This window comes from Pelophylax lessonae, assembly GCF_965119305.1.
Source record: "Pelophylax lessonae genome assembly, chromosome: 1".
Lineage (NCBI taxonomy): Eukaryota > Metazoa > Chordata > Amphibia > Anura > Ranidae > Pelophylax > Pelophylax lessonae.
The window spans coordinates 806,221,626-806,246,889 of NC_138768.1; the positions used below are offsets into that span (position 1 = coordinate 806,221,626).

The 25,264-nt window shown below is 42.6% G+C and overlaps 1 protein-coding gene across 10 annotated transcripts in view; it reads right to left on the reverse strand.

The window, feature by feature from the left end:
- Window positions 1-2,026: 2,026 nt before the first annotated feature.
- ADD1 (adducin 1) overlaps window positions 2,027-25,264 on the reverse strand; it is a gene marked incomplete at its 3' end in the record, with an annotated part of 148,223 nt that continues 124,985 nt past the window's right edge. For 3 of the 10 annotated variants that reach the window (XM_082259474.1, XM_082259475.1, XM_082259476.1), the window contains 4 exons: window positions 23,829-23,985; window positions 21,077-21,436; window positions 19,943-20,035; window positions 2,027-3,140 (listed from right to left, as the gene is read on the reverse strand). In XM_082259474.1, the coding sequence (XP_082115600.1) occupies window positions 2,734-3,140; window positions 19,943-20,035; window positions 21,077-21,436; window positions 23,829-23,985 (1,017 nt within the window). Of the gene's footprint in view, window positions 3,141-15,708; window positions 15,744-19,942; window positions 20,036-21,076; window positions 21,437-23,828; window positions 23,986-24,981; window positions 25,075-25,264 lie in introns of those variants that run through there. The other 7 variants (XM_082259471.1, XM_082259473.1, XM_082259478.1 and 4 more) reach the window with 6 other exon arrangements.

Below are 25,264 nucleotides of genomic sequence, written 5' to 3' on the forward strand. Positions count from 1 at the left end.
CCCCCTTTATTACATCACCTCCTCATATAATAATAAAGTGGGCTAAATCATATATAAATACAAAAAAAGACTTTATTTCCAAATAATAGTTTGAAGTCTAAGAAAGTGATTGAGGCAGTGACATTCTATAAAGAGCTGCATCATTCATATTGCAGGTACAAAAAAAAATACCATTCATTTATGATGTCCAGTTAAAACTTTGTGTTGTATTTTATTAAAAATATGGATTTCAAGGGGATTTCCATGACAAAACTGACTTAGAGCTCTGTAAAAGGGTCATCTGACCAGGAAGAATAGCATTCAGAGTGAATTGCTGACTGCCAATGGCCTACAGTACAAGAAACCAGCAGCGGGTGGAGCTGTAGATGAAACCTGCAATTCAGTTTTGTTGGCCTTGTCACCTCACTGTAACATGGTCAAGGCCGAATCTTGGCATGGAAGTTCATGGAATTCTCCTTTCCTTCCCCCAAATAAATTGGCGATTATGAATTGTGTGTAGAATTCACTGCTTTAAACTGTAACAGTTTTTCAGTTTGCCAGAATTAGCTTAGAAAAAAAAAAAATGGACAAAAATAAATTGAGCAAAACTTGTGTGTTGGGGTGGCACAGTGCATTTCCAAAGAAAGAGTGCAATATAAAGAATGTACTTGAAATGTAAAATCAAACTGATCCCTGTAATACTTCTCATTCACAGTTAAAGTCCTCTAAAGAATTCAGGTACAATGCTACAGCTGACCAGAATTATCTGGGTTACCTCTGAAGTTAACAAGACCTTCTTCCTAGGCTGAGCTTATTAAAAAAAAAATGTATTATTTTGGCGTGGAAGACTTCAACTTGCAGATACAACCAGGTATATTGTTCCTGGTAAGTGATCATTTTAATGTTAATAACCCTTCCCTACGATAAGAAGTGTCATCACTATGAACACATACAGCATTCCAGGTATTTATAACTAAAATGTGATGGATTTACAAAGCAAGTTACACTGACTCTGCTTCAAATGAAATTTACAGTTTGAAAACCAAGCAGAAATATATTAGAGTGTACCTACCATTTGTAGGGAGCCAAGTTGTGGGCTGAATAGATATCAGTAAATTAGTTCAATGCTACACAAGTGTTGGCCTTGGCAGTGTATTTATAGGCCAGATCAATAGCTACCACCTTTCAGCAGAAGAATACTATATATATTTTTTTTTAATGGTTTTCTTTAATTTCTACTAACATTAGTGATATATTTCAGATCTTGGTGGAAGTAAGCTAACAACTGCTTAGTAGAACCTCGAAGCCTCCCACCACTTAAGAGTATGTTTGGGGGGAGAGCCAAAAAACTCCAAAGCGCAAATCACACCACTTTAGTCAAAAAGAGCTGTGGTAAGCCAGATGGGCCATTCTATCTGCTGACGTTTCATAAAAGCCTGGCTGGACTGACCTAAGTTCCACCTTTACCGCCCAGGGCAATATACTGACCAGGCGGTGCCTCTGGCAGCATTCTCCTGACTGGATGTTTAGCCCACATAATGGCTTCCTCTACTTTTACAGGTAAAATATTACTCAATTTTTGATGCAGTAGAAATTTTACCAATGCAAATGAAATGTTTGAATGTGTTGAGATGTGCATAGAGCTTTTGGTTATTAAGCAATAGCCTGCAGCGGTCTTCCTATAGTAGCTGTTATATTTCCAAAGCAATGTATTAGTACATAATTTGGTTAAAGCTGCAAGGTGAGCATCAAAGGATCCATTTTTGTACCTTCACACTTACAAGTCTACCCTGTGGAAGGACCAACAATTAGGAAGAGAGGCAGGTAAACGTACAAGCAGGCAGTGTCGCTATCCACTGCTGCTGGGAATACACCTTTTCAAGCAATTCATTCACTTTCCAGTAGAATTTTAGGGTGACAGTTCTGCTGTGGTTCCAATGAAAACTCAGAGCAGAACTGACTGGAATTCTGAAGATAGCAGACACACCAAGAAAAGTGGGGGAATGCATTTTAAAAAGCATACATGTGATAGTATGTTTGAAATGAATTCACTATTTATCAAAGTTCCTATTCATTCATTCTTGTGATCGCAAAAAGAATGTGACCGTGACACGGTTATAGAGTGAAGTAGTGGTATGGGTGATCATTCCATGTCATTAAGGCAGCAGCAGTTCCTAGTGAGAAGAAGCACAAATGACGCCAGCAAACAGCCAATTACTTAGATTATTCAGCTAGAACCCAGAGTACCCCATGAAAGCGCTGGTTAGGTAAGGGACTGAGTGTAAAGCAGCTCGGAGTACACACAGCAAGGGATGCGGGCAAGCCTGTTGGGTCACAAGGTTAAAAATTTTCATCAATGTATAGGAAGGTGCTGAGCTCTGATGTGTACATGCCTTTTCCCCTGCAGAGCAAAGCAAGAGCCAGCTATTTACATAAGACATGCCCGAGTGTTAACAGAAAGTGGCAATCACAAGCTATTTGGAGTGCATTTAGCTATTCAGCTGAGCTGTACAATCACAACTGAAAAGCCATATGAAGTGAACAGTTTGTGTCATTAGCTGCTGAACACACAGGTTAGCACCTTACATGGAAGTGACTTTCCTGGTTTAACCTTTCACAATCAAACTATGACTAGCAGGATCGATTACGGAATTTTCTGGCATTCCTTTATATAATGGAGACAAACAATAAGATCGGGTACATTCTAGTGGTTAATGGAACTCTTTAGAAACATGACAGTGTTCCTGCAGCTCTCTACGACTCGCTCTTCTTCTTGCTCTTCTTCAAGAAGGAAGGAGTGCGGAATTTTTTCTTCTTTTTGGAGGGGGATTTGCCGGGAGACTCGTCGCTGCCAGCGTCGACTTGTGCGTTTTCAGCCTGTGCGGCCTCTGGTTGAGCCGCCGCTGCTTCCTCTGCAGCTGGTGCGGCAGCAGGAGAAGAGTCAACGTTCTGAGGTTCAGGCTCTTTGTGTTCTTCGGGAGAAGTTTCTGTGTGGACTTTGGGAAGGTCCTCCTCGACAGAAGCATTTTCACCTTCATTTAGTTTGTCCACTGCTGGAAAGCCGAGAGATTCAGATGGCTCGTCTGGGGTAAGATCTGGAAGAGTCTGCTTGAAGGTTGCAGCATCACTGTCATCTCTGTAGGTTGGCTCTTTATGAGACTCTGTGGGAAAGGTCATAAGAAAGAAAATGATTGATATTGTTTGCAAACAAAGACAGACACCTCTGAACACTATTACACACTTGTGTATTCCTCCTTTTAGAATTGCTCCAATGGGTAGCAAATGTAAAAAAGTGAATTCATGATAGATCCATACAAACCATTTACAAAATATGAATGTAAAAGTTTTACTTTTTGTATAAACTTCAAGAAGGATGGAACATTGACTGTTACGTTCTCTATCTCTGGTCTCGGGTGTCAAGCCCACTAAAGTTTGCAGGCTTTGAAAGCAACCTGGCTCTCTCTACCAAAAGGTGAACTTCTTGCTATGAAAGTTTTGAGAATACGGTGGCCTCTCTTTTTGAATGTGACAAGAGACAGTGACAGAGATTGAAAACTTTTTCTGAAAGATATGGGACTCCAGTAAATCCTACGTCTCAGTGTGCTGAGTTTCTCTTCATTGCTGGACATTTACCCTGCCATGTTCTTTTATCTTTCACTATTGGTCTCTATCTATGTCATTCTTGTTCAGAGGGCATCAGCACTTACCTTTGTTCGGTTATCTGCAGTATTACCATCTTGTAGCTTTGGTATTCTTTGTTACACATAGTCCTTGCTAGATTGTGTTGCAAGCATGTTTTTTTTTTTTCTGCAACCTCCCCTATTTGTGTGCCTGTTTTTGCCTTGTTGTCAGACCTGGGTCTGTCCGACAGCAATAAATGGTTTTCCCTCCTGTGGGTACTTTAATAGGATACTTTATTCATTCTTCAAATATGGAGTAAATGCATTTTGATTGCATTATGGGGATATTCTTTTAATTGGTTTTATGGGTTAAGGTTTTTTTTATGTTCAATAACAGTTATACAATTTTCTTCCCACACACTATTTGCATTTGTGCAACCCCAGCATATGGGGAGCCTTCACTTTTTTGTAGTGTACATTTCCTCTTTGTAACCCCTGACTAGCACATGTAGGTGGTAAGGCCCTGAAAACTCTCAGGATAATCAGATGTGACAGTGCTGGGAGCAGGGTAACAAAACCAACCACAGTTGCCTTCACTTCTAATAAGCAATCTGAAGTATAAGCTTCAGTATGATTAATAAAATAAAATAAACAGCCCTGTTATATATTCTTTGCTCTGGACACTGGATCGTGCATTAGGCACTCACCCCAGGGATGTATATGGCGCAGTTCTGGTAGAGCTGCTATATGGTAGGTATTCACTGTCCTGCAGGCTGGGGGCAGGTTCTCGTCTTGCTTAACTGGGAGTTAGGGATCTGAGTTACAAGGCTATCTGAACAGAATTATAAGATAGTTCACATACATGCTATCCACTTCTAAAAGGAGAACTACAGACTAAGTTCGTCTGGCTGTACTTCCCCGGTGTTAGTTCTGCACTCCTGTGACCTGTTTTCAGCTAACAGCGGGCTGAAGCCCGCTGTCGGCTGACGTCACAGGGCCGGTTCAGGCTCGGGAAAGAGGACAACCATATGGTCGGGATACACCCAGGATCGAGAGAGGCGTTATCGCACCTTTCACAGCCCAGCGCTGCAGTGAGCGTGGGGGGTGGAAGAGCAGACATCGGTGACAGACAGTCACCAGTTCTCTGCTCATGGAGCACTGAGAACCGAGAGATCAGCCAGCGGGGGGAACAATGCTGCATCCACCTAAGTAAGTAGAATTTAAAAAAAAATTAAAAAAAAAAAAAGACAAAAACAACAAACTTCTCTTTTAAAACTTTTACATCCACGTTTGTAAATGAACACGCTTGCCTCTAAAGCCAGCATTCATGTTATATTGCCTCTGAAGTGTGTAATACATTCATTAGTTATTTACAGAGGAAAGGGAAAAAAAAAAAAGTCAAACTTCCCTCCCAAAGTTTTGTTAAAAAGCAGTTAAACATCGAGTACAGAAAGGAAACCATTCAGATGTATTTTAGGATTACTATTAATGTATTAGAAACTTGTTAGCAAATTAAAACAAAAATAAAACGTAAGTATGATTTCCACTTTAAAATCAACCTTTCCACGTTGTATATTCTAAAAATTATAAAATTAAAAGAGTAAAAACAAAATCAGTAAGCCTCCCAAGCAATGATATAATGGTGCACCTGAAAAATCTCTGTGCAGTCTTTATTTATAGATCATTTAAAACCAATGCTTTTTCTGACAACATATATAGTAACAATGCTCTTCAACTACAATTAAAAGATTGTGCGTATGAATATTATAGGTCTGTACTCTGTAAAGGGATCTTAAAGTGAACGTGTGCCCAGACTATGCACATTAAAGTATTTACATATTCTGATTAAGCAATAAGAGAACTTTAACATAAGGTCTACAGGCATTGTGGAAAAAAACTATCTTTGTCTTACCGTAAAATCCTTTTCTCTGATGTTCATTGACGGACACAGCTCCATATCTTCTTTGTCCCTTGCTGCTCCCATTAGGAGTAGGACACTAGGCAGAAAAGTGTTAAAAGAGTTGGACTATGCCCATAGGGCAGTCCCAGGTGGTATACTCCCACTTCCTGCTCTAGCCTTCAGTTTTGTAACAAGCACTGTCAGAAGACAACTTATTAGAGGGGTGGGTGCGGTGTCTGTCGAACATCAGAGAAAAGGATTTTACGGTAAGACAAAAATCCAGTTTTCTCTTTCGTTCATTGACCGAAAGCTCTTGAGCTCACCTGGCAAAAATTTACACCCTCAAAAGAGGACTAATTCTCTCCAACAATGGCCTGCAAAACCTTGCGGCCAAAGGCGGCATCAACAGATGCCAACATATTTACCCTATAAAATGTTGTGAAAGTGTGCACGGACGACCAGGTGGCCGCCTGCAAACCTGCACCACTAAGGCCAGATGACAGAGGGCCCAAGAGGCACTAAGGGCCCTCGTAGAATTCGCCTTAAAAAGGAAAATGGAGGATCCTGACATTTAATACAATAGGCCTGCACCACCGTATGACTAATCCATCGAAAATGGTCACAGCAGAAGCGGCCAGCCCCTTATGAGAACCATCCCTAAGCACAACCAGGGGATCCAATTTTTTGAAACGACTCAGTCGCCGCCAGGTACACCCCGATTGCCTTACATTCTTTGGATGTGGTTCAGGCAATCTCTTTAGGATGCTTAGGCTTCAAACACAAGGAAAGCAACACAAAAGCTTTTTATTTTAAATGGAAACCAGAGACAACCTTAGGAAGGAAACTGGTAGAGACGAAGCACCACTATCTCCGTGAACCACCAAGTAAGGTGAACAAAACAGCTGCCAGCTCGGACATCCTTGGTGCAGTTAATGGCGGTTACTGAAAACCGACAGCACCAAGTTGAGATCCCATGAGGACAACAGAGACCATACTGGGGGAGCCAAGTGGCGAACCCCCTGAACAAAAAGGTGCGATCCACAGAAAACATGACCAAAGGACGAAGAAAGCAAACCAGAGGCCAGGTGCTGCTCAACACCTCAATGGAGGAAACCAACTCTGCATCATCGAAAAGGAGCGGGAGTGTGCCCTAGGGGATTCACATCCGCAAAGTATGCTCCTCAAAAGGTGATGGTAAAACTAACTAAAAAGTAGATTTAATAGCTTTCAGCAGCGTGGGAACCACCGGTTCAGACAACCCTCTAGCCTGAAGTACCTGGCTTTGACAGCCAAGCTGTTAAAGCCAGCGACTATAAAGAAAGATGGAAGATTGGCCCTTGAGCCAACAGATCTCCTCTAAGAGGAAATTACCAAGAAACATTGACGACATACCTGATAAAACACATCCGGATGAAGGGACCACTCTGCTTGGTCCTACGTCTGCCGACTGAGATAGTCTGCCTGCCAGTTTTCCACTCCTGGAATGTGTACGGTGGAGAGAGCCGGAACAAAGTGTTCTACCCACCGGAGAATGCCGGCTACTTCCAGGGCTGCCAACACGCTTTGTTCCGCCCTGGTTATTGACATAAGCCATCGCCGTGGCATTGCCCGACTAAATCCGCACTGGAAGCTCTCGGAGTCGATGAGTTCAGTGATCTAGACACAGCCTGATCGCCCGGAGTTCCTAGACATTGATCGGCAGTTTGGACTCCCAGTCCTCTTCCAGTGTCCAAAAACCCTGAGCGGAGCGCAGTCCCAGGACACCTCCACACCCGGACAGACTAGCATCCGTGGAAACCACTATCCATAACAAGGGGAGAAAGGATTTGCCCTGCCAAAGAGCAAAGCCACCAGACCAGAGACCCCTTATTTTCCCGGCTCGGCCGGATCGGATTGTCCAGAGACTTTCGGACACCTGTCCCATTTGGCTAAGATCCCTCTTTGATTGCAGGGACCTCGTATGGAACTGTGCAAACGGAACCGCCTTAAAAAAGGTACTGTAGATACACCCAGGCCCAGCACCTGCATGCAAGTCCAGAGGAATGACCATCTGCTGGACAGCAGGAGATGAATCGCAGTATGCAACTTCTGGAGTTCGTCCAGAGGAAGGAGCACTTCGGCTAGAGCTGAATCCAGAGTCAGACAATCCAATTTTTTGGATGGAATCAGAGCAGACTTCTGGTAATTTAGAAGCCAACCGAACTCCTTTAGGATCTGTATAGTTATCTCCACATGGTCCATCAAGGCAGCAGAGGACACTGCTCGCAAGAGGAGGTAGTCCAGATAACCCAGTACCGCAATCCCCTGCTGACGTAGCAACGCCAGAATCAGGGCCAACACTTTTGTGAAGACCCAAGGAGCCGATGCGAGTTTAAAGGGTAAAGCCACAAACTGATAATGCTCTTTTCGTACAGCAAAACGGAGAAAGCGCTGGCGTTCGGCACATATTGGAATGTGACGGGAAGCATCCTTAATGTCAATGGAGGCAAGAAAATCCCCTTGATGTAGGGATGCCATCCAACGTGCGAATGGACTCCATTCTGAACTTCTCTACCCACACAAAGCAGTTCAGGGCCCTCTTTTCTTGGGACCGTGAACAGGTTTGACTAAAAACCCTCAAACCATTCTGAAACTGGAAATGGGACAATCGCACCCTTAAGCAGCAGGTCTTGTGCCACCCCAAAGAGCTTGCATTTGCAGCTATTTAACAAACCGGTCCACGGGCCCAGAAACCAGTGAAGACGTCCCCCAACCCAGGCACGGGTGAGGGCGCACCTTCATGTTGAAGGAACCTTTTCCACGGGTCTAGAGAATCCCGCTCTTGGCTTGCCAGACAAGGGCCGCTTGGGACCTCCCAAGGAGGACTTGAAAGGGTTTGAGCCTGAGGGACGAAAAAACTTCTTGTAAGCTGAGAAATACGGGCCACTTCTGTGACGAGGTTCTTTACCCTTCCCAGATTGTTGAAGAAAAGTACTCTTCCCCCAAACAGGTGATTGCCCTGAAAAGGTAAATCAGTCAGAGCTTTATTTTTTTTAAAGTCTGATCCACAGACCAACACTTAAGCCACAATACACGCACGCCTAAGCATCACTGCCGAAATGGACAGCCTAGAAATCAGGGGAGACGCATCCGAAGAGGCATCATAGATTAACCGAAGCTCCTGGACTAACTGGTCGGCCAATTAAGCAAAGGCAGAGGGGGGAAGCTGCTCACCCTCTAGGTCACGGAAAAAAAAAAAAAAAAAAAAAGTTTAGCCCACTCGGTCAGAGTTTGCAACATCAGGTCAATGGTGAAGACCGACCTAAGCCCCGAACCAGCAACAGTGCACATATTGCAGGCCACAGACTCCGCTTTTCTGTCAGCCGGATCTTTTAAAGCCGGAGATTCCTGAACCTGAATCATGGCTTGTTTAACTTTGTTGGAAACTGGGGGGTAAACCACCAGTGGAAAAGTCCACGTCTCGAGGAGGGACTCCTCAAAGGGGTACCTCACTGAAAGCACTTAGTAACATGTTGGACACTCATAATGAGTGCTAAAGGGGACAGCCGCCTCCACTGCAGCTTCAGCTGCATCCTCCATTTTTTAAGTTTCACGCACACATACAATCAGTGCGTCCACCAGCGCCTTCTCGTGCACAGCTACAAACAAGGATCCTAACTATCTGATAATTCAGGGAGAGTGGCCGCAGACCCCAGAGTCCCCGGTGGCCGAGTCAGATTCAGGATCTGATGAGGTGAGGGGCGGTTTTTGCTAGCCCATCGCCCAAAAGCCACCTCCACCCGGGACAAAAAGGACTCCAGGTCCGTCATCAGTGCATCAATGGAGAGGGGGTCAGGTGAGGAAACATGCTTCAGAGACTCCATCAGTAAAGGGGAGGACCCCCCACAAAGGGTCTAGCCCCCCTAAGGGACACCCCGACCGCACTGAAAGCACCACTTCCCCCAGCAGCAGAGCACCCCACAACCTGCAGCAGAGAGAGGGAGGGACCCCACCAGAGTCACTACCCCACCAGAGTAGCACTATCTGCACCAGGATGCACTTGCTCCACGTGCGGCATCCAAAAGGGAAAGAGAAAAACTCAGGAGTCAGCACCAGGTAAAAAGGAGGAGCTCCCACAGCCAAAATCGCTGCCAAGATTCTCCTCATGACCGCCACTCTTTTAGCTTGCTGGCCGCCAAACTACACAAACATGGCCACCGGCCATTGAAACACATAGGCTACAACAAAATGGCCACCTTGTGATAGCTCTCCATACCCTCCCCAAGCAGATAGCCTAGTCGCCAGCGGCGCACGCCCCGCCCCCACACCACCAGCACATAACGGCACACCAGCCCCAAACACTATCCCAAACCACCACGCTCTAGATTATCCAGCCCTTCGCCCAGTCCGGCAGTTGATTGTAGATCTCGCAGGAAAGAAAAAAGCCAATTTAATGTAGCACCCTACAGGTAGGTGCTAGGTAAATGTATAGTGGGTCTGTGATTTGATTAGTTAGGGTGTCAGGGCTTCCAGATGTACCTGCTGAGTGGAGACGTATCCCCACTGGCTCCTGTGAGAGGCTTCTCATAGGGCAGTGTGGGAAGTCCAATAAGGGGACACATCCAGGCTTGTAGCTACCCCAGAAGGCAGATTATGCTGCAAAGGATTCTGGGAGTGGGTATACATTTGGGGGGAAGTGCGTGACAGGATGTCTTTGGCAGGAGCAGAGTGCCAGGAGGGAGAGTGGAGCTGTCTTTCCTGTCTGAGGGGGTGGATGTCTCGGGGTGTCGCCTGAGGATCCAGAGAGTGTTGAGCTGAGCTGAGGGGATCCCGTGTGTCAAGAGCCTGCGGAGCGAGAGAGGGGTCCAGTCCCAGGAAAGCCTACACAGGTCTTGAGTACTGCAGATTGCCCCTGGGGGTCTTCCAGAGTCAGAGGGGACCACTCCGGAAGAGGCTCTGGGATCCAGTGCCAGCTAGCTGAAAGGGGGTACCTGGGTAAAGGACCCTGAAGTTACAGAGGGGGTGCATAGTCAGTGAACCCCCGAAGAGTTCAAAGTTAAAGGGGGCACCTGCTTATGGGCCCTGAATTGGACAGAGTGTGACAGTTGAGAGTTGCAGCTTTACAGAAATCTACAGAGTACTACCTCAAGCCAGTGCAAGGCAGGAGGGGAGTGTTCAGTGACTTTGCAGTGCCAGTAATTCTACAATTTATAGTCTTGGGTCTTCTGGACTAATTGTTCAGGATCCAGCACTTCTATCAAGCTACAGTGTGTTCTCAGTGTTAGTGAGCGTTGGCTGGCGTCAAGGAAGTGCCAAGGGGCATTTTTTTGGATTAAGTCCCAAGTGTAATTAGTTGAGCCTAAAGTAGTATCCTTACTCATTCCCTTCTCCCATCCCCTTTTCTACAAGATGCCGGAGTCGTCCATGTCTCATTTCTCACACCCAGGGTCGCAGCTCACAATGGCTGGAGAGGTAACCGGTAACACTGGCAGACCCACATCAGGCCACATGCCTGGAAAACCTGCTACATTAAAAAGAAAAAAATTGCCAGGACCAGAGGAACTAGGTCCTTACTCCTGACGAGGCAGAGAAAAAATAAAGAACTATAGCAGAGATTTAGATTTGGGGGGGGGGGGACTGCAAATAGCCATAGCCAAGTCTTTTTTCTGCCTAGTCTCCTACTCCTATAGAGGGTAATATAACCCAATGGTTCAGAATACTGGAGAGCTGTGTCCGTCAATGAATGAAAGAGAAATTAATCTATAATGTGCGCAACAGAAGCACTAAAATAGGATTTACTTTAAAGTGGTTGTAAACCTGTACATATATACCCAGTGAAGTGACAAGCTTCACATGATACACAGAGATGGAACAAATCTTTCACAAAAGTTTTACCTGTTTATATGTAGCCCGCTGTTCTCCAGAGGCGTTCAATGTGTACAGTTTACATTGCATTTGTAATGGTCAGAAGGCTAGGATCTGATATCATATTACACAGCATAGAGCTGGGAGCTAAGTGTAATCCGAGATCTGAGTGGAGAAAAATGGACAGACCCCCCTCTACACAGACTCATTGGCCAACATGCATAGCTGAGGCTGTGAATCAACAGCCCGTGTTCTGGAAACCCACTCCCCTGGATCCCTTGAAGTTAGCATAAGCGGTCAGACGTTACTCATGCAGATAGCAAAAGACAGCGGACAGAAATCACACTAAATGCTTTGGATTGAGGCAAGTACACACTAGCATGATCTGCTTTGTTCATTTTTCATTTCAGAGGGTTACAACCACTTTAATGTGCAATGGAATCTTGGCAGCCAGCAAGCCCTGTAATGTAAACAAACAGCAGGTGCTCAGAAGCTGCTGGAAATGGACCGAAAACAGACTAGTGTCGGTCAACCTGGTACAGCCTGGTATTTAAAGGTTTGCTTTGCGTTTGCATGCATTAAAACACATTTTAACACAATGCAAAGAAAACATGCAATACTGTGTGGCAGTGATATTAATTCTGAATGGGATAAGAGACCATAAAGGTGCGAAGGAGTCCTGGTGCACTGAACCGTTTTGCATTTACAGCCACTCATTTAACTTGAATTATTTGTAAAGAAACTCACATTTACTGTAATCTGATTTTCTTTTAAATTTCAAGTTCTTCACCACTTGTTTTCCTAAAAAGTGGGACCAGCATCCTCTGCAGGGCCTTACACATGCAACATGCTATTAAATCCATACAGTAGGCCAACTACCTCCACAGCTGGGAGCTCTGACTGTGCGCCTCTGCAAGCAGTTAGCGTCCAGTGGCAATCATCTGTCCCTAAACACTCCTGTCCCTCCTGGTAGGATTATTTCCAAACAGAGGGCAGATTTAGCCATTGTTAGGTTGTCATTACATTGTACAGGCTTCCTGGGCGTGGCTGTTGACTTCAACCATCTGGGCTCCCAATCACAGTTTTCCGCAAGATACTTGCCGCATCACAGCCAATTTGTCTGTGTGAATAAGGTCTTCGTTGTGATCTTTGAGGATGAAGTACTTCGGAGTACTATCAGCTAGAGGTCAGGGATGACTTGCTTTAAATATTTTACTGCGTGTTAAGAATTTGTAAGCTTTATTGTCTATAGTCTGGGCACAGGCACAATTAAAGAGAAATTATTTTCTGGCAAAAGGAATACCCAGAAAGAATACACATCGATAAATTGGCATCATTTAAAGTTATGTAAACTTTTTTTTTTTTTTTTTTTTTCAAAATTTCTGGCTGTGAGACGCAACATTATCCAAGATGAAGGCTCTATGTGGTTGAGGCCAGAGAACAGATTTTGGATGGGTATATGGGTAGGGGTTCCCTAATGAACCAAACTACACTGTGTGGAATGGCTACACAGCAGCAGAATCATGTGAGCCAGACCAATACTACTTTGACAGTTCTTTCAGCTCTACCCAAAGGCTTACTACTGCGGGATGGCTGAGAAATAGTAGCCTAAGCACCTGTCACTCACTCATTTTTTTACCGGTCAATTACAAATTCTTTAGAATGCAGCATATAAGTCACTAGGCTAAAATACTTTCTAAACACTGACCCACAAGAAACCAGATCAGTGTGGTAAGAGCACAACATTGCTTCTTCCAGTGTCTATAGTCTAAACGTGAGAATAAAATGAACACACACAAGGTGTGAATAATTGTATGGCATAGAAGCACAATCCATATGATACATTAAGAACTGGACCCTCACTATTGTCATGCAATGAAGGCACTTCTATACAACACCTTCCGTTATTGGAGTTTGGTCCTACTGTACCAAGTTTAACTAGGGGGACTCCCTGAAAAAAAGGAAAAATTACCTCTGTGTACCTACCAGTCTTACACAGAAGGTCTCTAGGTGAATTTCCCACCCACAAAGCCAATGGCTAGAACTAGGTAAAACCATTCAGTCCACCAGTAAGTGTTCCAAGCCAGCTGAGGGGCTGGGCGACTATGAAGGGAATCTGTGCAAGAGAAATACATGAGGTCCAATTGCGGATCTTTCCTAAAATATCTGTAGCCTGACTATTGTGTTGATCCTTCTGAAGCTAGCATTTTCAGAAAGTGGTTGGAAATGGATGCTGACATTTTTGCAGTACACCCAATCAGTGCCATGTAAAAAAAAAAAAAAAAAAAAAAAAAATTGCCCAAAAGTAATTTAGTCTCCTTTAATAAGACTTGCGTGAATTTATTCATTATGCATATGGGGCCTTCTGTCAGAGTTTCAGTGTTCCTTGGATATAAAGTTGCAGCCCCATCTGAAAAACTGAAAACTACAATGTTCTGGAATGGTCAGACGGTTAGCCCAGGGCGGCACCCTGGCTTTATTTTCAGATTAGGCCTGTCCCTCAAGTCTTGTTCCACAGACACTACCTTGGTTAGATGATTCTTGCTCTTCTCCAGATGCATGATCTGTATAAAGTGACAGCTTTCTCTTAACAAAGACAGACTTATTTGTCATTACATGGAATTTGTAAAGACCGATTAAACCCACCTTTCTTATAACACTGATGCAATCAGGCTGCCTTGGCCTGGGTTCACATGTGTGGCTGTGGTTGCCAGCACAGGTTGAATTTTTGCCTGAATTCGCACCTGAACCAGACCCAAACACGCACAGGACCCTTTAGGAATGCGGACCGCGGCCCCACTGGACCTGTGTGAACTGGCTCCATTAAGAGTCAGTCACACTCATAGGTTATGCGAATTGCAAATTCGCACATATGTGATATTTAAACTCGAAACCAAAAGCGTATATACTGCAGCATACCAATCCTTAGATGGTGCAGCTGTATTTTTAGTTGATAGAAGACATAAGGGTTGATTTACTAAAATGGAAGAGTGCAAAATCTGGTGCAGCTCAGCATAGAAACCAATCAGTTACCAGGTTTTGTCAAAGCTTAATTGAACAAGCTGAATTTAGAAGCCGATTGGCTAACATGCACAGTTGCACCACATTTTGCACTCACCAGTTTTACTAAATCAACTTAACCACTTGCCAACCAGTCGCCGCCTATATATGCGATCGCTCCCCGTGAAGAGATAACAGCGGTCTGCTGTTGAGCCTGAAAAATAAATAGGAATGCAGCTACTACATCTATAGACTGGTAAGCTGCAATATATTAAAGTTTTGTTCTTAGGTTTAGAGATCTTTTAAAAAGTAATGAAAGTGGAAGGTTTTGTTTTTCTTAATTTAGTTTAATCTTTTTATCAAGAGGTTAGTTAATCTTTTTATCAAGGGGTTAGTGCTGCAGTCTTTACTAATGCCTCCTGTAACAGAAGAAAGTTGAAGAACTGGACCCATCTTATTCCCCCTTTGTGCAGTGCTCCAAAATCAATAGCACTCAGGCTCCCCCCAAAAACATTGTTGTTTGGAGCACTGCATGAAGGGTGTCTGAGAATGGTGCTTTGCACGAGGACCAGATGTTCAGATCTCCAGCGTCAGCACAGAAAACCTCATCAATGGCTGCAGCATTAACACGATAAATAAAAGAAAGCAGTCTGCCATACACTTTAATTTAAAAGGCAGCCTAAATGCATCTAAATAATAAAAAAAAATTATTTTAAATGGGCTTTAAAAGGTTCCATGTAGCCTAAATTGGTCACAAAGGGCTCTAGCAAAGAGCAACAGTAGCTTCTGGACACAGAAATCGCTACCAACAGATTTGTTCAGCACTCTCATTTTCAGTACCTTCTGGTAAAGCATCTAGGGTATCATCAGAATGAAGACAGCATTAGTTCCTAATAGTATCACAGGACTCCTCACTGAACACCAATATACTTATAATGCTACTATAAGTGCAAATTATCCTCCGGATTGTTCGATAGCTGCTCAATGGCTATCTATGAGAGTCAGCAATATTGGGCTCGGGCATCAAGGCATATAACTAGCAGAATTACAAATACAAGTTAAAATTTCACTTCACACATACCCTGTGTGTAAATATATACTTTCCTAATGTGTTCATGAACTCAGTTTTTTAACCCCCAATGATTGGATGGCTGTAATCTACCACCTTTGCTGCTTTCTAACCAATACGCATCTCACAATCGTACGATTGAGTGCAATGGCTAGGACAATTAGTATTAAACAAGGGGCTTATTTAGGAGTAACCAAATTAAAAACAAAGACGCGATAGAATGAAGCAAAGCACACAAGGATTGGAGGAAAAGTAAAAAAAGAAAGGAAATAGGTCAAAGAATGAGATGATACTTACTATGGTAACAGGTACTCTTTAGCATATCCATCTCCTGTTTGGCAGCCACAAGAAAAAAGCACAAGTAGAAAAAAAAAAAGTCTAATGCATTCATTGAAGCTGTTTAAAAGTCAAATGAATAGCTGGCAACATTCTAGGGATGGTAAAAAGGCAAGAGGTGTGGATCTGAATGAAGAGAACTCAGACATATGATATTATATGTAGGAGAGGGAGCACAGACAATACTGAGACAGCTGGACTAGACACCGGGGGCTGACTTATTCAGTTTATTTCATAGCTTTCAATCTATACTGTATATTTAATCATATCCCATGTCTATCTTTAGTGTTTTTTTTACCCACCTATATGTATATATATATATATATATATATATATATATATATATATATATATATATATATATATATATATATATATATATTTTTTTTTTTTAAATGTTCTTATACAAAATACAACAGTACATAAATACATCAGAAACCACATGAAAGCGGGTCATAAAATTATATCCAGCCAGACTTTACGTGATATTATAGGTTATGTTATCAACATGCAAACTGCATGCAATAAAACCATCATGCAAGGTTGCCGTATGAAAGCGTTTTGGGCAATATTTACAGCATGTGGAAGACTGATAATGTCTTACTAATGAACAATCAATGCTGCAGTTCACACAAATGGTGTGAGCCACACAGGGGCCAATGTACAAAAGAAAAAAAAACACCAGCTGCTCAAGTTGTGCAATTGCTTACAGCAACCAAGAGCCATCTGATTGGTTCCTGAGGAAATCTGCCCAGGTCGTCATTTGTTCCACATATTTTATACCATCCCAACAAGATTTTAGGAAGTGCATTATACCTGAGTAATCGTAGGACACTGTGTTTGATTAAAACTTGATCTTGCAAAATCTATTGCAGCTCTGCATAGAAACGAATCAGCTTCCAGGTTTTATAGTCAAAAAGCTTAAGCTTAATTGAACAAGGTGAAATTAGAAGCGGATTGGCTACCATGCAAAGCTGCACCTGATTTTTCACTCTCCAGTTTTAGTATATCAACCCGTGTATCCAACCGAAATTATTTTGTAAGCCATTATGTTATGTAGCAAGTATAGCGAGCCCCCACTAGCAGGCTAACAAGTCCACCAACCACATTTAATCTTATAATAACTGGCATAATGACAAGCATATAAAATGGAAGCTCTATTTGTATACATCTGCTTAGCTCGTCATCAGCAGTAATGATGTGAACTAAAGAGCACATGCAGCCTTCATATAGTGCCTCTTCCATTCCACTGAAAGACAGGAAGTAATGGGTGCACAGGCAGAAATAATAATAAAAAAAAAACACTATCAAAAACTAGAAAACAAAACTGGGTTTCAATGCCACTCCAGGGGCAGTTTGATAAAAGCAATCAATATCCCTAATTTCAAGCATTGCTTGCTATTATCCGACAGCCAGAGTCTGCAACTTAATGAACTGTCTCCTTGGAGTGGATCCTGATTCTTCACTTTTGTATACAAGAGTGAAGGCTCAAATGTTCTGTATCTATGGGCAGCAGTCAGCATTGGATGGGAAATGCAATGGGTTCTGGTGCTCCAAGTTGTGTAAGGACAGGCAGGTCCGTTCTTGGGGAAAAATGTGTGCCTGCATATGAATAGATGAAGCCTAAATTCTTTAGCTTCTTTTCACCCCATGTATTGAGTGTTGTACTGCATTAGCCATCAACTGACACAGAGGATTTTGAATTTAAGTGATACCCTTTATGGCCAAACTTAAAGCAGAGCTCCACCCTCCGCTTGTTTGCACCCTCTCCCCCGCCACATTTGGCACTTTTTGGGAAGGAGCGGCGGCGATCTGAGGTGAAAGTTTGCCCCTCCCGCCTTCCCCCGCAGTCTTCTGGGACACATCACAGGTCTCAGAAGACTAAAGGACCATTCACAAGGCGCAGCAAGAATTGTGCATGCGCAGTAGGAAACAAGCTGTGACACCACAAGGCTTCACTTCCTGTTTCCCCGTACTAGAGTTGCCTGCACCTGGTGCCGATTGAAGAATCGGTTCAGGTGAAGATTGCGCTGGATCCCTGGACAGGTAAGTGGACAGTATTTGTAGCTGCTGACCTAATTTTTTTCTAATGGAGCCTAGATCTCCTCTTTAAGTTAGTAAAGGAGAAATATGGGGTTATGAAAAAAAAAAAAAAAAAAACACATCCATACTCACCTTTAGGCTTCATGCACACAGGACATTTTGAAAACTCTCCTAAAAGTCATTCCTGGCAGCAAGTTTTGGCAGAAAACACTCCTGACGCTTGTAATTGCGTAACACGCCAAGTCATGTTTACAGGGATCAAAAAGCTTGGGCGTTAATTTAATTGGCCAGAACAATAATTTACCCTGGCCAATTAAATTAATAAATGCTCAAGAGCTAAATACACCTCGCTTTAGGTGTTTTTTCTGCCGCTGCTCCGGGATGCACATTGTTTTTTTTTTTTTAACTGCTGCCTCCGAAAGCCCCTGGCACTAAACGCTGCTAAAAGTCGATGAGTGCATGGTCACACTTGTGCGACCTGAAAGTTGCAAGACTTTGCTGTGCGACTAATGAGACTTTGACTCAACTTGAAACAATGCCTGTGTAATTTTGAGGTCTATGGACCTCAAGTTGCATTAAAGTTGGACCAAATTAGTGCAGGGACTACTTTGAAGTCACACAGATATGAACAGTAATCATTGGAAATCATGGGGTATGACTTGTCACACAAGTGTAAAAGAGGCCAAAGGCCAACTTGCACGGGAGTTTAGAGGCAAGAAAAAAAAAAAAAAAAAAAAGTCTGACACCCCTAGAAGCAGCTGCAAAAAATGTCCTGTGTGCATGAGGCCTTAAACTGCAGTGTCAGTATGAGGGTGCAGCTGTCCCACGTCTGCTCTAAGGCCAAGAACTGAACAATCATATGACCGCTGATCGCTCAGCTCGAAGTGGAGAGCAGTGAGTGTCATTCATTGGCTCTGCTTTACCAGTGCTCAATGGAGTGCAAGGCTGAAGAGGGGGTGGGCGAAGTGGTCTCCAGCTCTGCCACCAGTTTTGAGCTACGTGCTGAGAGATGGAGCAAGCTGTCAGTCAACCAGGCAGCTGGATGGATCCTGGCAAACTGTCAAAATCCTTCCAGAGCCTGGAGCAGCTCAGCCCTGTCCACCAATAATGAGCTAATGCCTGCAATCAGCTGACAGAGTCACAGGAAAACAAAAAAGTAGAGTACAACTCTTGTGACCCACCAACAGAAGTATGGCCAAAAAAGCTTTGGCCATACTTCTCTTTTAAACATACAAGCTTTTATGATAACTTATGATTCCTTTGTCAGGCTTTATACATTTCTGAAAAATTGTTCTGAAACCCTGATATTTATACATGAGGAGCAAAGAAAGGGTATCACTTAAACTGCAAACTATGTATGAAGAAAAAAGGGCATTCAGAAGGTGGCAGTACGGTCTCCTAAAAGCCTGGCAGCAGCTGCTCTACTGCCCTGTGAAACCAGATCCACCGTGGATTGCTGTTCAGAGAGGAAGTAGAAAGTACTGTAGGTGTGAAGGAGCCCTTGGGTACACTTTGGGGGGAGAAGGTTTATGAAGTGGTATATTAAATACATTAAAAACCAGAATGTATATGTATAATGTGTGTCCATTCATTTTGCAAAATGCAATGTGTGTATAGTGAAATAAATAAGTGTGTGTGTGTGTATTAGGGCTGTGCAAGGAGAGGGAACAGATGTGTGTTCGAGGGGGAAAGTGGGCAGGACAAGAATGGGTTTTACATTCGGCACCATATAGGCCTGTGTCAATGGGCTCTGGTTAGCTTCAAGTGTGTTTTGCATTCCCATAAAAGTCAATGGCAATGCAAAACCTGCTTAAAGCAGGTCAGATGGGGGTCAAATGTACCTGTCGATGAATTCTAAATGATTTCAGAAGCATCTTAAACTGATGCCAATTGAGACAACCCCCCCCCCCCCCAAAGCCAGTTGACACAGGCCCTATTGGTGGACAAAGCCTATACAATCTATTCAGTGCATAGAAAACTAACAAGCAACTACTGTGTATCTATGGCTCGATTGCCAAAGTGATCATTTAAATTTGTTTATAAGGACATGGATAAATATACCACATTTAAAATTGCTTTTTAGAAAAAAAAAAAAAAAACACTATACAACATAATGTATATAGTCTGATACCAGAGTAAAGCAAAACATACCTTCTTCTTGTTTGATTGGTGTGCTGGGAGGAGTGCGAACTAAGGAGGTGTCTGGGAGTATGTCCTTGTGTTCTGCCAACTCCTCTGGTTGATCTGGAGAGGAAGGACAAACAAGTTCATCAGGTATAGGTCTTACATATCTGAGGAAATGGGAACAATCTGGGAGGTATTTATAACCAATTCAGTAAACACAAGTAATTAGCACAGTAAAGCAAGCAAAAAGATATTCAATAGGTGCTTTCCAAACAAACTATTTAGTGCTGTAAAACCCCATTTGGCAACAAGTGCAATGCCACCTCAGTCTCATTGAGGTTTTGTTACAAAACCAATAAAGAAAAAACGTCCTTAGGGTGATATGAGGTTTAGCTTCCTCCATAAAAGGAAGAGAGGAAGTTCTCCTTAATCTGCTCAATCATATTGTTTTCAGTGAAAAACCAGAAACGTGAGTTGTTTAATGTTTGCACTGCAGCTATGAGTACTAATTGCTTGCTTGGAATAATTAGCCACCACCTAGAATCAGAAGACTTAATGGATTCTTGCAGAACACCCTGTGATAATCAGAAGGGAAGCAGACCCACAATCAATATCTGGTTGGAGATTGCAATTGAGAACACTCCATGAGCTTTTTCTTTCATAATTTAGAAGGTCAAGTTACAGAGGAAAATCAACATAGTAGTTACAGAAAAAGTATTCACCTCAGCTCTTAAAAGTGCAACTCCAGTCAAACTTATTTTAGCATTAGAGTAGAGCGAGAAGACCAGGGTTAGAGCCTGTCATGTTTTAATTGCTGCCATCATGCCCAGTCCAAAAAGACAAAAAACAGGAAAAAAGAGGAAATTTCACCACTCCATAGTTCTTTCAGTGCATCCAACATGTGTAATATGCTGGACTACACCTCACTTTCTATCCATGTGAAAATGATCAGAAAGATAGTGAGGGCTGATCTCAATAGCGAGGACAGCAATTAAGATTTGGCACAGGTCTCAAACCTTCTTTTTCTATTCAAAAAGTTTTTTAAAGCTGTAAGGAATTAGATTTGAAGAGAAGATTTAATTAGTCCCCAACGGATTTCCCATGCACCAGAATCTTGGTAGTGTGATCATCAGGAAGGGAGGAGGCCTCCTGGAAAGGTACCTGAAGGACTCTGCAAAAGGATGGGTTTGATGTTGAGAGCACGGATAACAGCAGTATGGAATTCTCTGTGAGGAGAGTCTGGATTTTCTGCTACATCCAATGACTTCTGCCATGGTTCCAGCTCTGACCCTGTAGCTGACATTTCTTTGATGAGCAACCTGTCTGACAATGGCTGACTTTTCTGGGAAGCCTTGGTATCCTTGCTTTCTTGGTCTTCTGCTGCATGATCTTCAGCATCACCTGCTGTTTCCTTCACTCTTATGATGTTTGCATTCTGACTTTCCTCTAGTTTAGAATCACTGGAGTCCCCATGAAGGCTCTGCACTGCCACACAAGGGGGCAACTCACCTTGACAGGTTTCTAGAGAACACGCAAGTAAACGACAAGTTCACATTGTAGAACAGAGGTAAAATTGACCTTTTAGTTACTTTACAAATCTGCAACAATGAATGCCTGATAGGTCACAATACGTATGTGCCATATATGACCAGAATTCAGTTTATAAACTACAAGGTTTAATCAAAAAAGTGAATTTCAGGCAGTGTACCCTTAATAAAAAAAATATTTATAAATCCATTTTATGCAATACCTGTATTAGCTTTTTTTCCCCCTCCTGTTATTCTCTGCACAGCAGCACTTGGAGAGGGAGAGGGAGGGTTGTATGCATGTTTTACACATGGTTTTAGGTGCGCTCCCATTGATTTCTATTACACCATGCATTTTCATGAAAAGTGCATCAATGTCTTGCATGCTGCATCTTTGCTGCGCTTTCAGAAAACGCATGGTCAATTAGAAGTCAATATGAGTGCACCTAAAACCGTGTGTAAAATGCACATACAATAGAAACTGCAGCACGTATGCTTGAACCCGACGTATGAGACTGCCTAGTTAAGCTTGCCGTTATTAACAGCTGTTTCAGTTACAGATCATATGACCTAGACCTGGGGTGCCTAAGGGTTTCTTGGCAATAGGACTGAAAATTGCCTAAAAATTGCAATCAAGACAGCAGGTAGATCAAGCCATCCTTTAAGTTACACAAAGCTACAGGTTTTCATCGTGCACCTTTACAACCTTCTATCCGCTGGCATCCTACCAACCAATGACAACATCGGTCGATAAGGAGGACATCGCGCTCCTGCACAGTATCTTTGTTTGCCCCTCCCCTGCCCATTTCCATCAGCACTGGGGTCATATTAGCTGAGAGAAATATTGGAATACTAGTCACTACCAGTGTACAAAGGTACAATACATTAGCTATGGAAGAATAAATCACCTATAACATTGGGTGCCCTACATGTGTGGATGTTGCTGCTTTATGTAAAACTATTTGTTTTGTTAAATGTTAGAATGGTAATGTGTTCAACGAATAACATTTAACTACTTTTGTTGGATTGTGGCCATGCCTTCCCTTGGTCCATGACACAGATTGATCCCATATGGGGTATCTGGGCAGAGGTTGGCGCCGCTGGCTCAGGTCTGCTACCCTTTGTTGGAATTTGGACATAGCATTTGTTACTGTACTCCTATAGGATACCCTGGCCTGCGCGGTAAATATCGGTGCATAACTTGAAGGTACTACTGTTTGTTTGTTGTAATGGAACGTTTTGTCGCTTTTGCTTTTTTCTGTATGTTGATGTATATAAACCTAATAAAAATTATTGAAGGTAAAATGTTAGAATGAGGGATGCCTTGACTTTAAAAAGGTTGAGAAACACTCACCTAGACTGACAGGCTCCATTCACATTCGCTTTGATGCAACTTTTGGTGCTATTTTGATCTGACTTTACATTCAATGGATCAAAGTCGCATCAAAGGTCGCACCAAAGTAGTGCAGGCACCTTTTCAAAGTAACTGCGACTTTAAGTCTCACCGGTTTGATGTCCAAAGTCACATGACAAACTGCACAAGTGTGAATGGAGTCTTAAAGTGGAACTAAACTCTCCTTATCCTTTACAACCTTTGGCTGCCTTGAAACCAGCAGCAATTACCAGACGCATGACTTGTGAATGTAACAGTTTTAGGAAACTGAATGAATCTGTGGATTTGGTTCCACTTCAAGTTGCTGGATCTATCCGATTTGGTCACACCTATGCATAAATAATGATCTAACGGACTTCCTATAAATGACTGTCCACAGTACAGAAGACCTCAGAAAAATATACTAAGGAAAAAAAAAAAAAACAGGCACTTCTAAACATGGAACTTACATAGAAACATAGAATGTGTCGGCAGATAAGAACCATTTGGCCCATCTAGTCTGCCCAATATATCTGAATCCTATGAATAGTCCCTGGCCCTATCTTATATGAAGGATAGCCTTATGCCTATCCCATGCATGCTTAAACTCCTTCACTGTATTTGCAGCTACCACTTCTGCAGGAAGGTTATTCCATGCATCCACTACTCTCTCAAACTTGAAAGAGTAAACCAAAATCCATAAAGTGCATTGTGCGAGAACAAAAAGCAGACAGCCGTGGTTGACCTTCCCTCTCTGAAGGTGGCTGCCATACTGACACTCTGGCTTTGATATGTTGAGTCACTAATCAGATACAATTATACAGAGAAGGATTTTGGATTTTTCCCCAGCTCTCCTTATCTGCATACTTGCCCCACTACATAAACTCAGAAACATTCAGTTTAGTCAGTTAGCATCAACTGCCAGGCAACTTGCATGTAAGAAACGGTAACCCGTTTTTTTCTGTAACAGGCCTCCTTAATCATCTATAACCCCTAAAGGTAATAAGACACATACCTGTTGTATCCCTCTGCTTACGCTCAACTTCCCTCCGATATTCGTCCAGCTCGCGGTCTGTCAGTTTGTTGAAAGGATTTGGTCCGGCTGTACTGACAATAACGTGAGGCTGGTACTCCTTCTCAATGATGGCTTTTGATGCGGTAATCAACTCTCCCTGTAACAGCAAAACATTTAAATCAAGAAGCTTTTAAAAAGCTACACATTACTCGGAAGTAGCACCACATCAACTGTATTGATACGCTGTATATTGATTTCTTTTTTACATATTCTGTTGCTTCCTTCTTTTACAAATCAGCTGCTATTGAACGAACAACCTGGCATTTTTTCTAACAGAGTTTCTTTATTTTAATTTAATTACAAGACACACAAGGTGTGAAAAACAAGGTACACACTGTATTTTGCCAGAGTAATAGCTGGGTTTGTATGCTTTTTACCTTAAAAACTTGACATGCATGAACCCACATGTGTCATCTGACACAGATAAGCGAGGTTAACTATGACAGAATAGAATTGGAAAATATACAAGCATGAAAGGCATTTTCCAGGTTTTACTTCAATAGAGATTGAATACAGAGCCTTACAGGATATTAAAAAAAAAATACTGCATCATTACCATATGCAGGCAAAAGAAGCAATCTTGTAAAGGTAACCGTTCATGTATTTGCTTGCTACTGCTATTCCCAGAGAGCATCCCTAATTATTGAACCACGTCAGACAGATTTTTGGGCGCTAAAGCTCTATTCAGCCACAGAACTATACATACATATTTTATAAAAGAAATATTTGGCCATTATATTAGGCATGCATGCGCCTAGTTAACAATCACGCTCTATAATAAATAGTTACCGAACACATTTAATCAAAAAAAAAAAAAATGATGCAATATAAAACCTAGAAGTCCAGAACCAAGCGATTGTGGATTTTACAAATTATTAAACCCAAGAGTGCCATGTAAATGGAGGCATATGAATTTAACACGACGATCTACAGTATCTGTCCTTTAACGTGTCCAGCGCAAGAACCAAAAATTGGCACCACATATAGCTGGTAAACCCATAATTCGGAATCTGTCGGCTACAAAGTATAAATCCTAATTTGTAGGCGTAAGACATTAAATTTCTCAAATTTTCAGAAGAATGGCAGTATATACCTTTCTAACTGAGTGGATTTTAGCTGGACTAAAAGCCTGCTCTGACAGATCGAACCCATCAAGAGTTTCGGAACAGTCTGATAGAGGTGCATCCTGCAACAGCAAATTGAGTAAACACAGCAAACCAGACCTCACAAACACTGTGAAATACATCAAGGACGGGAGACAACCATGCAGCTTAAAGGGAATGGAAGGCAGGACATGCGTGTAAAAAGCGGCAACAGAAATGGAACAGATACAGGTAAGAAGACTGAAATGACATGAGTGGTTAAAAATGTGAAAG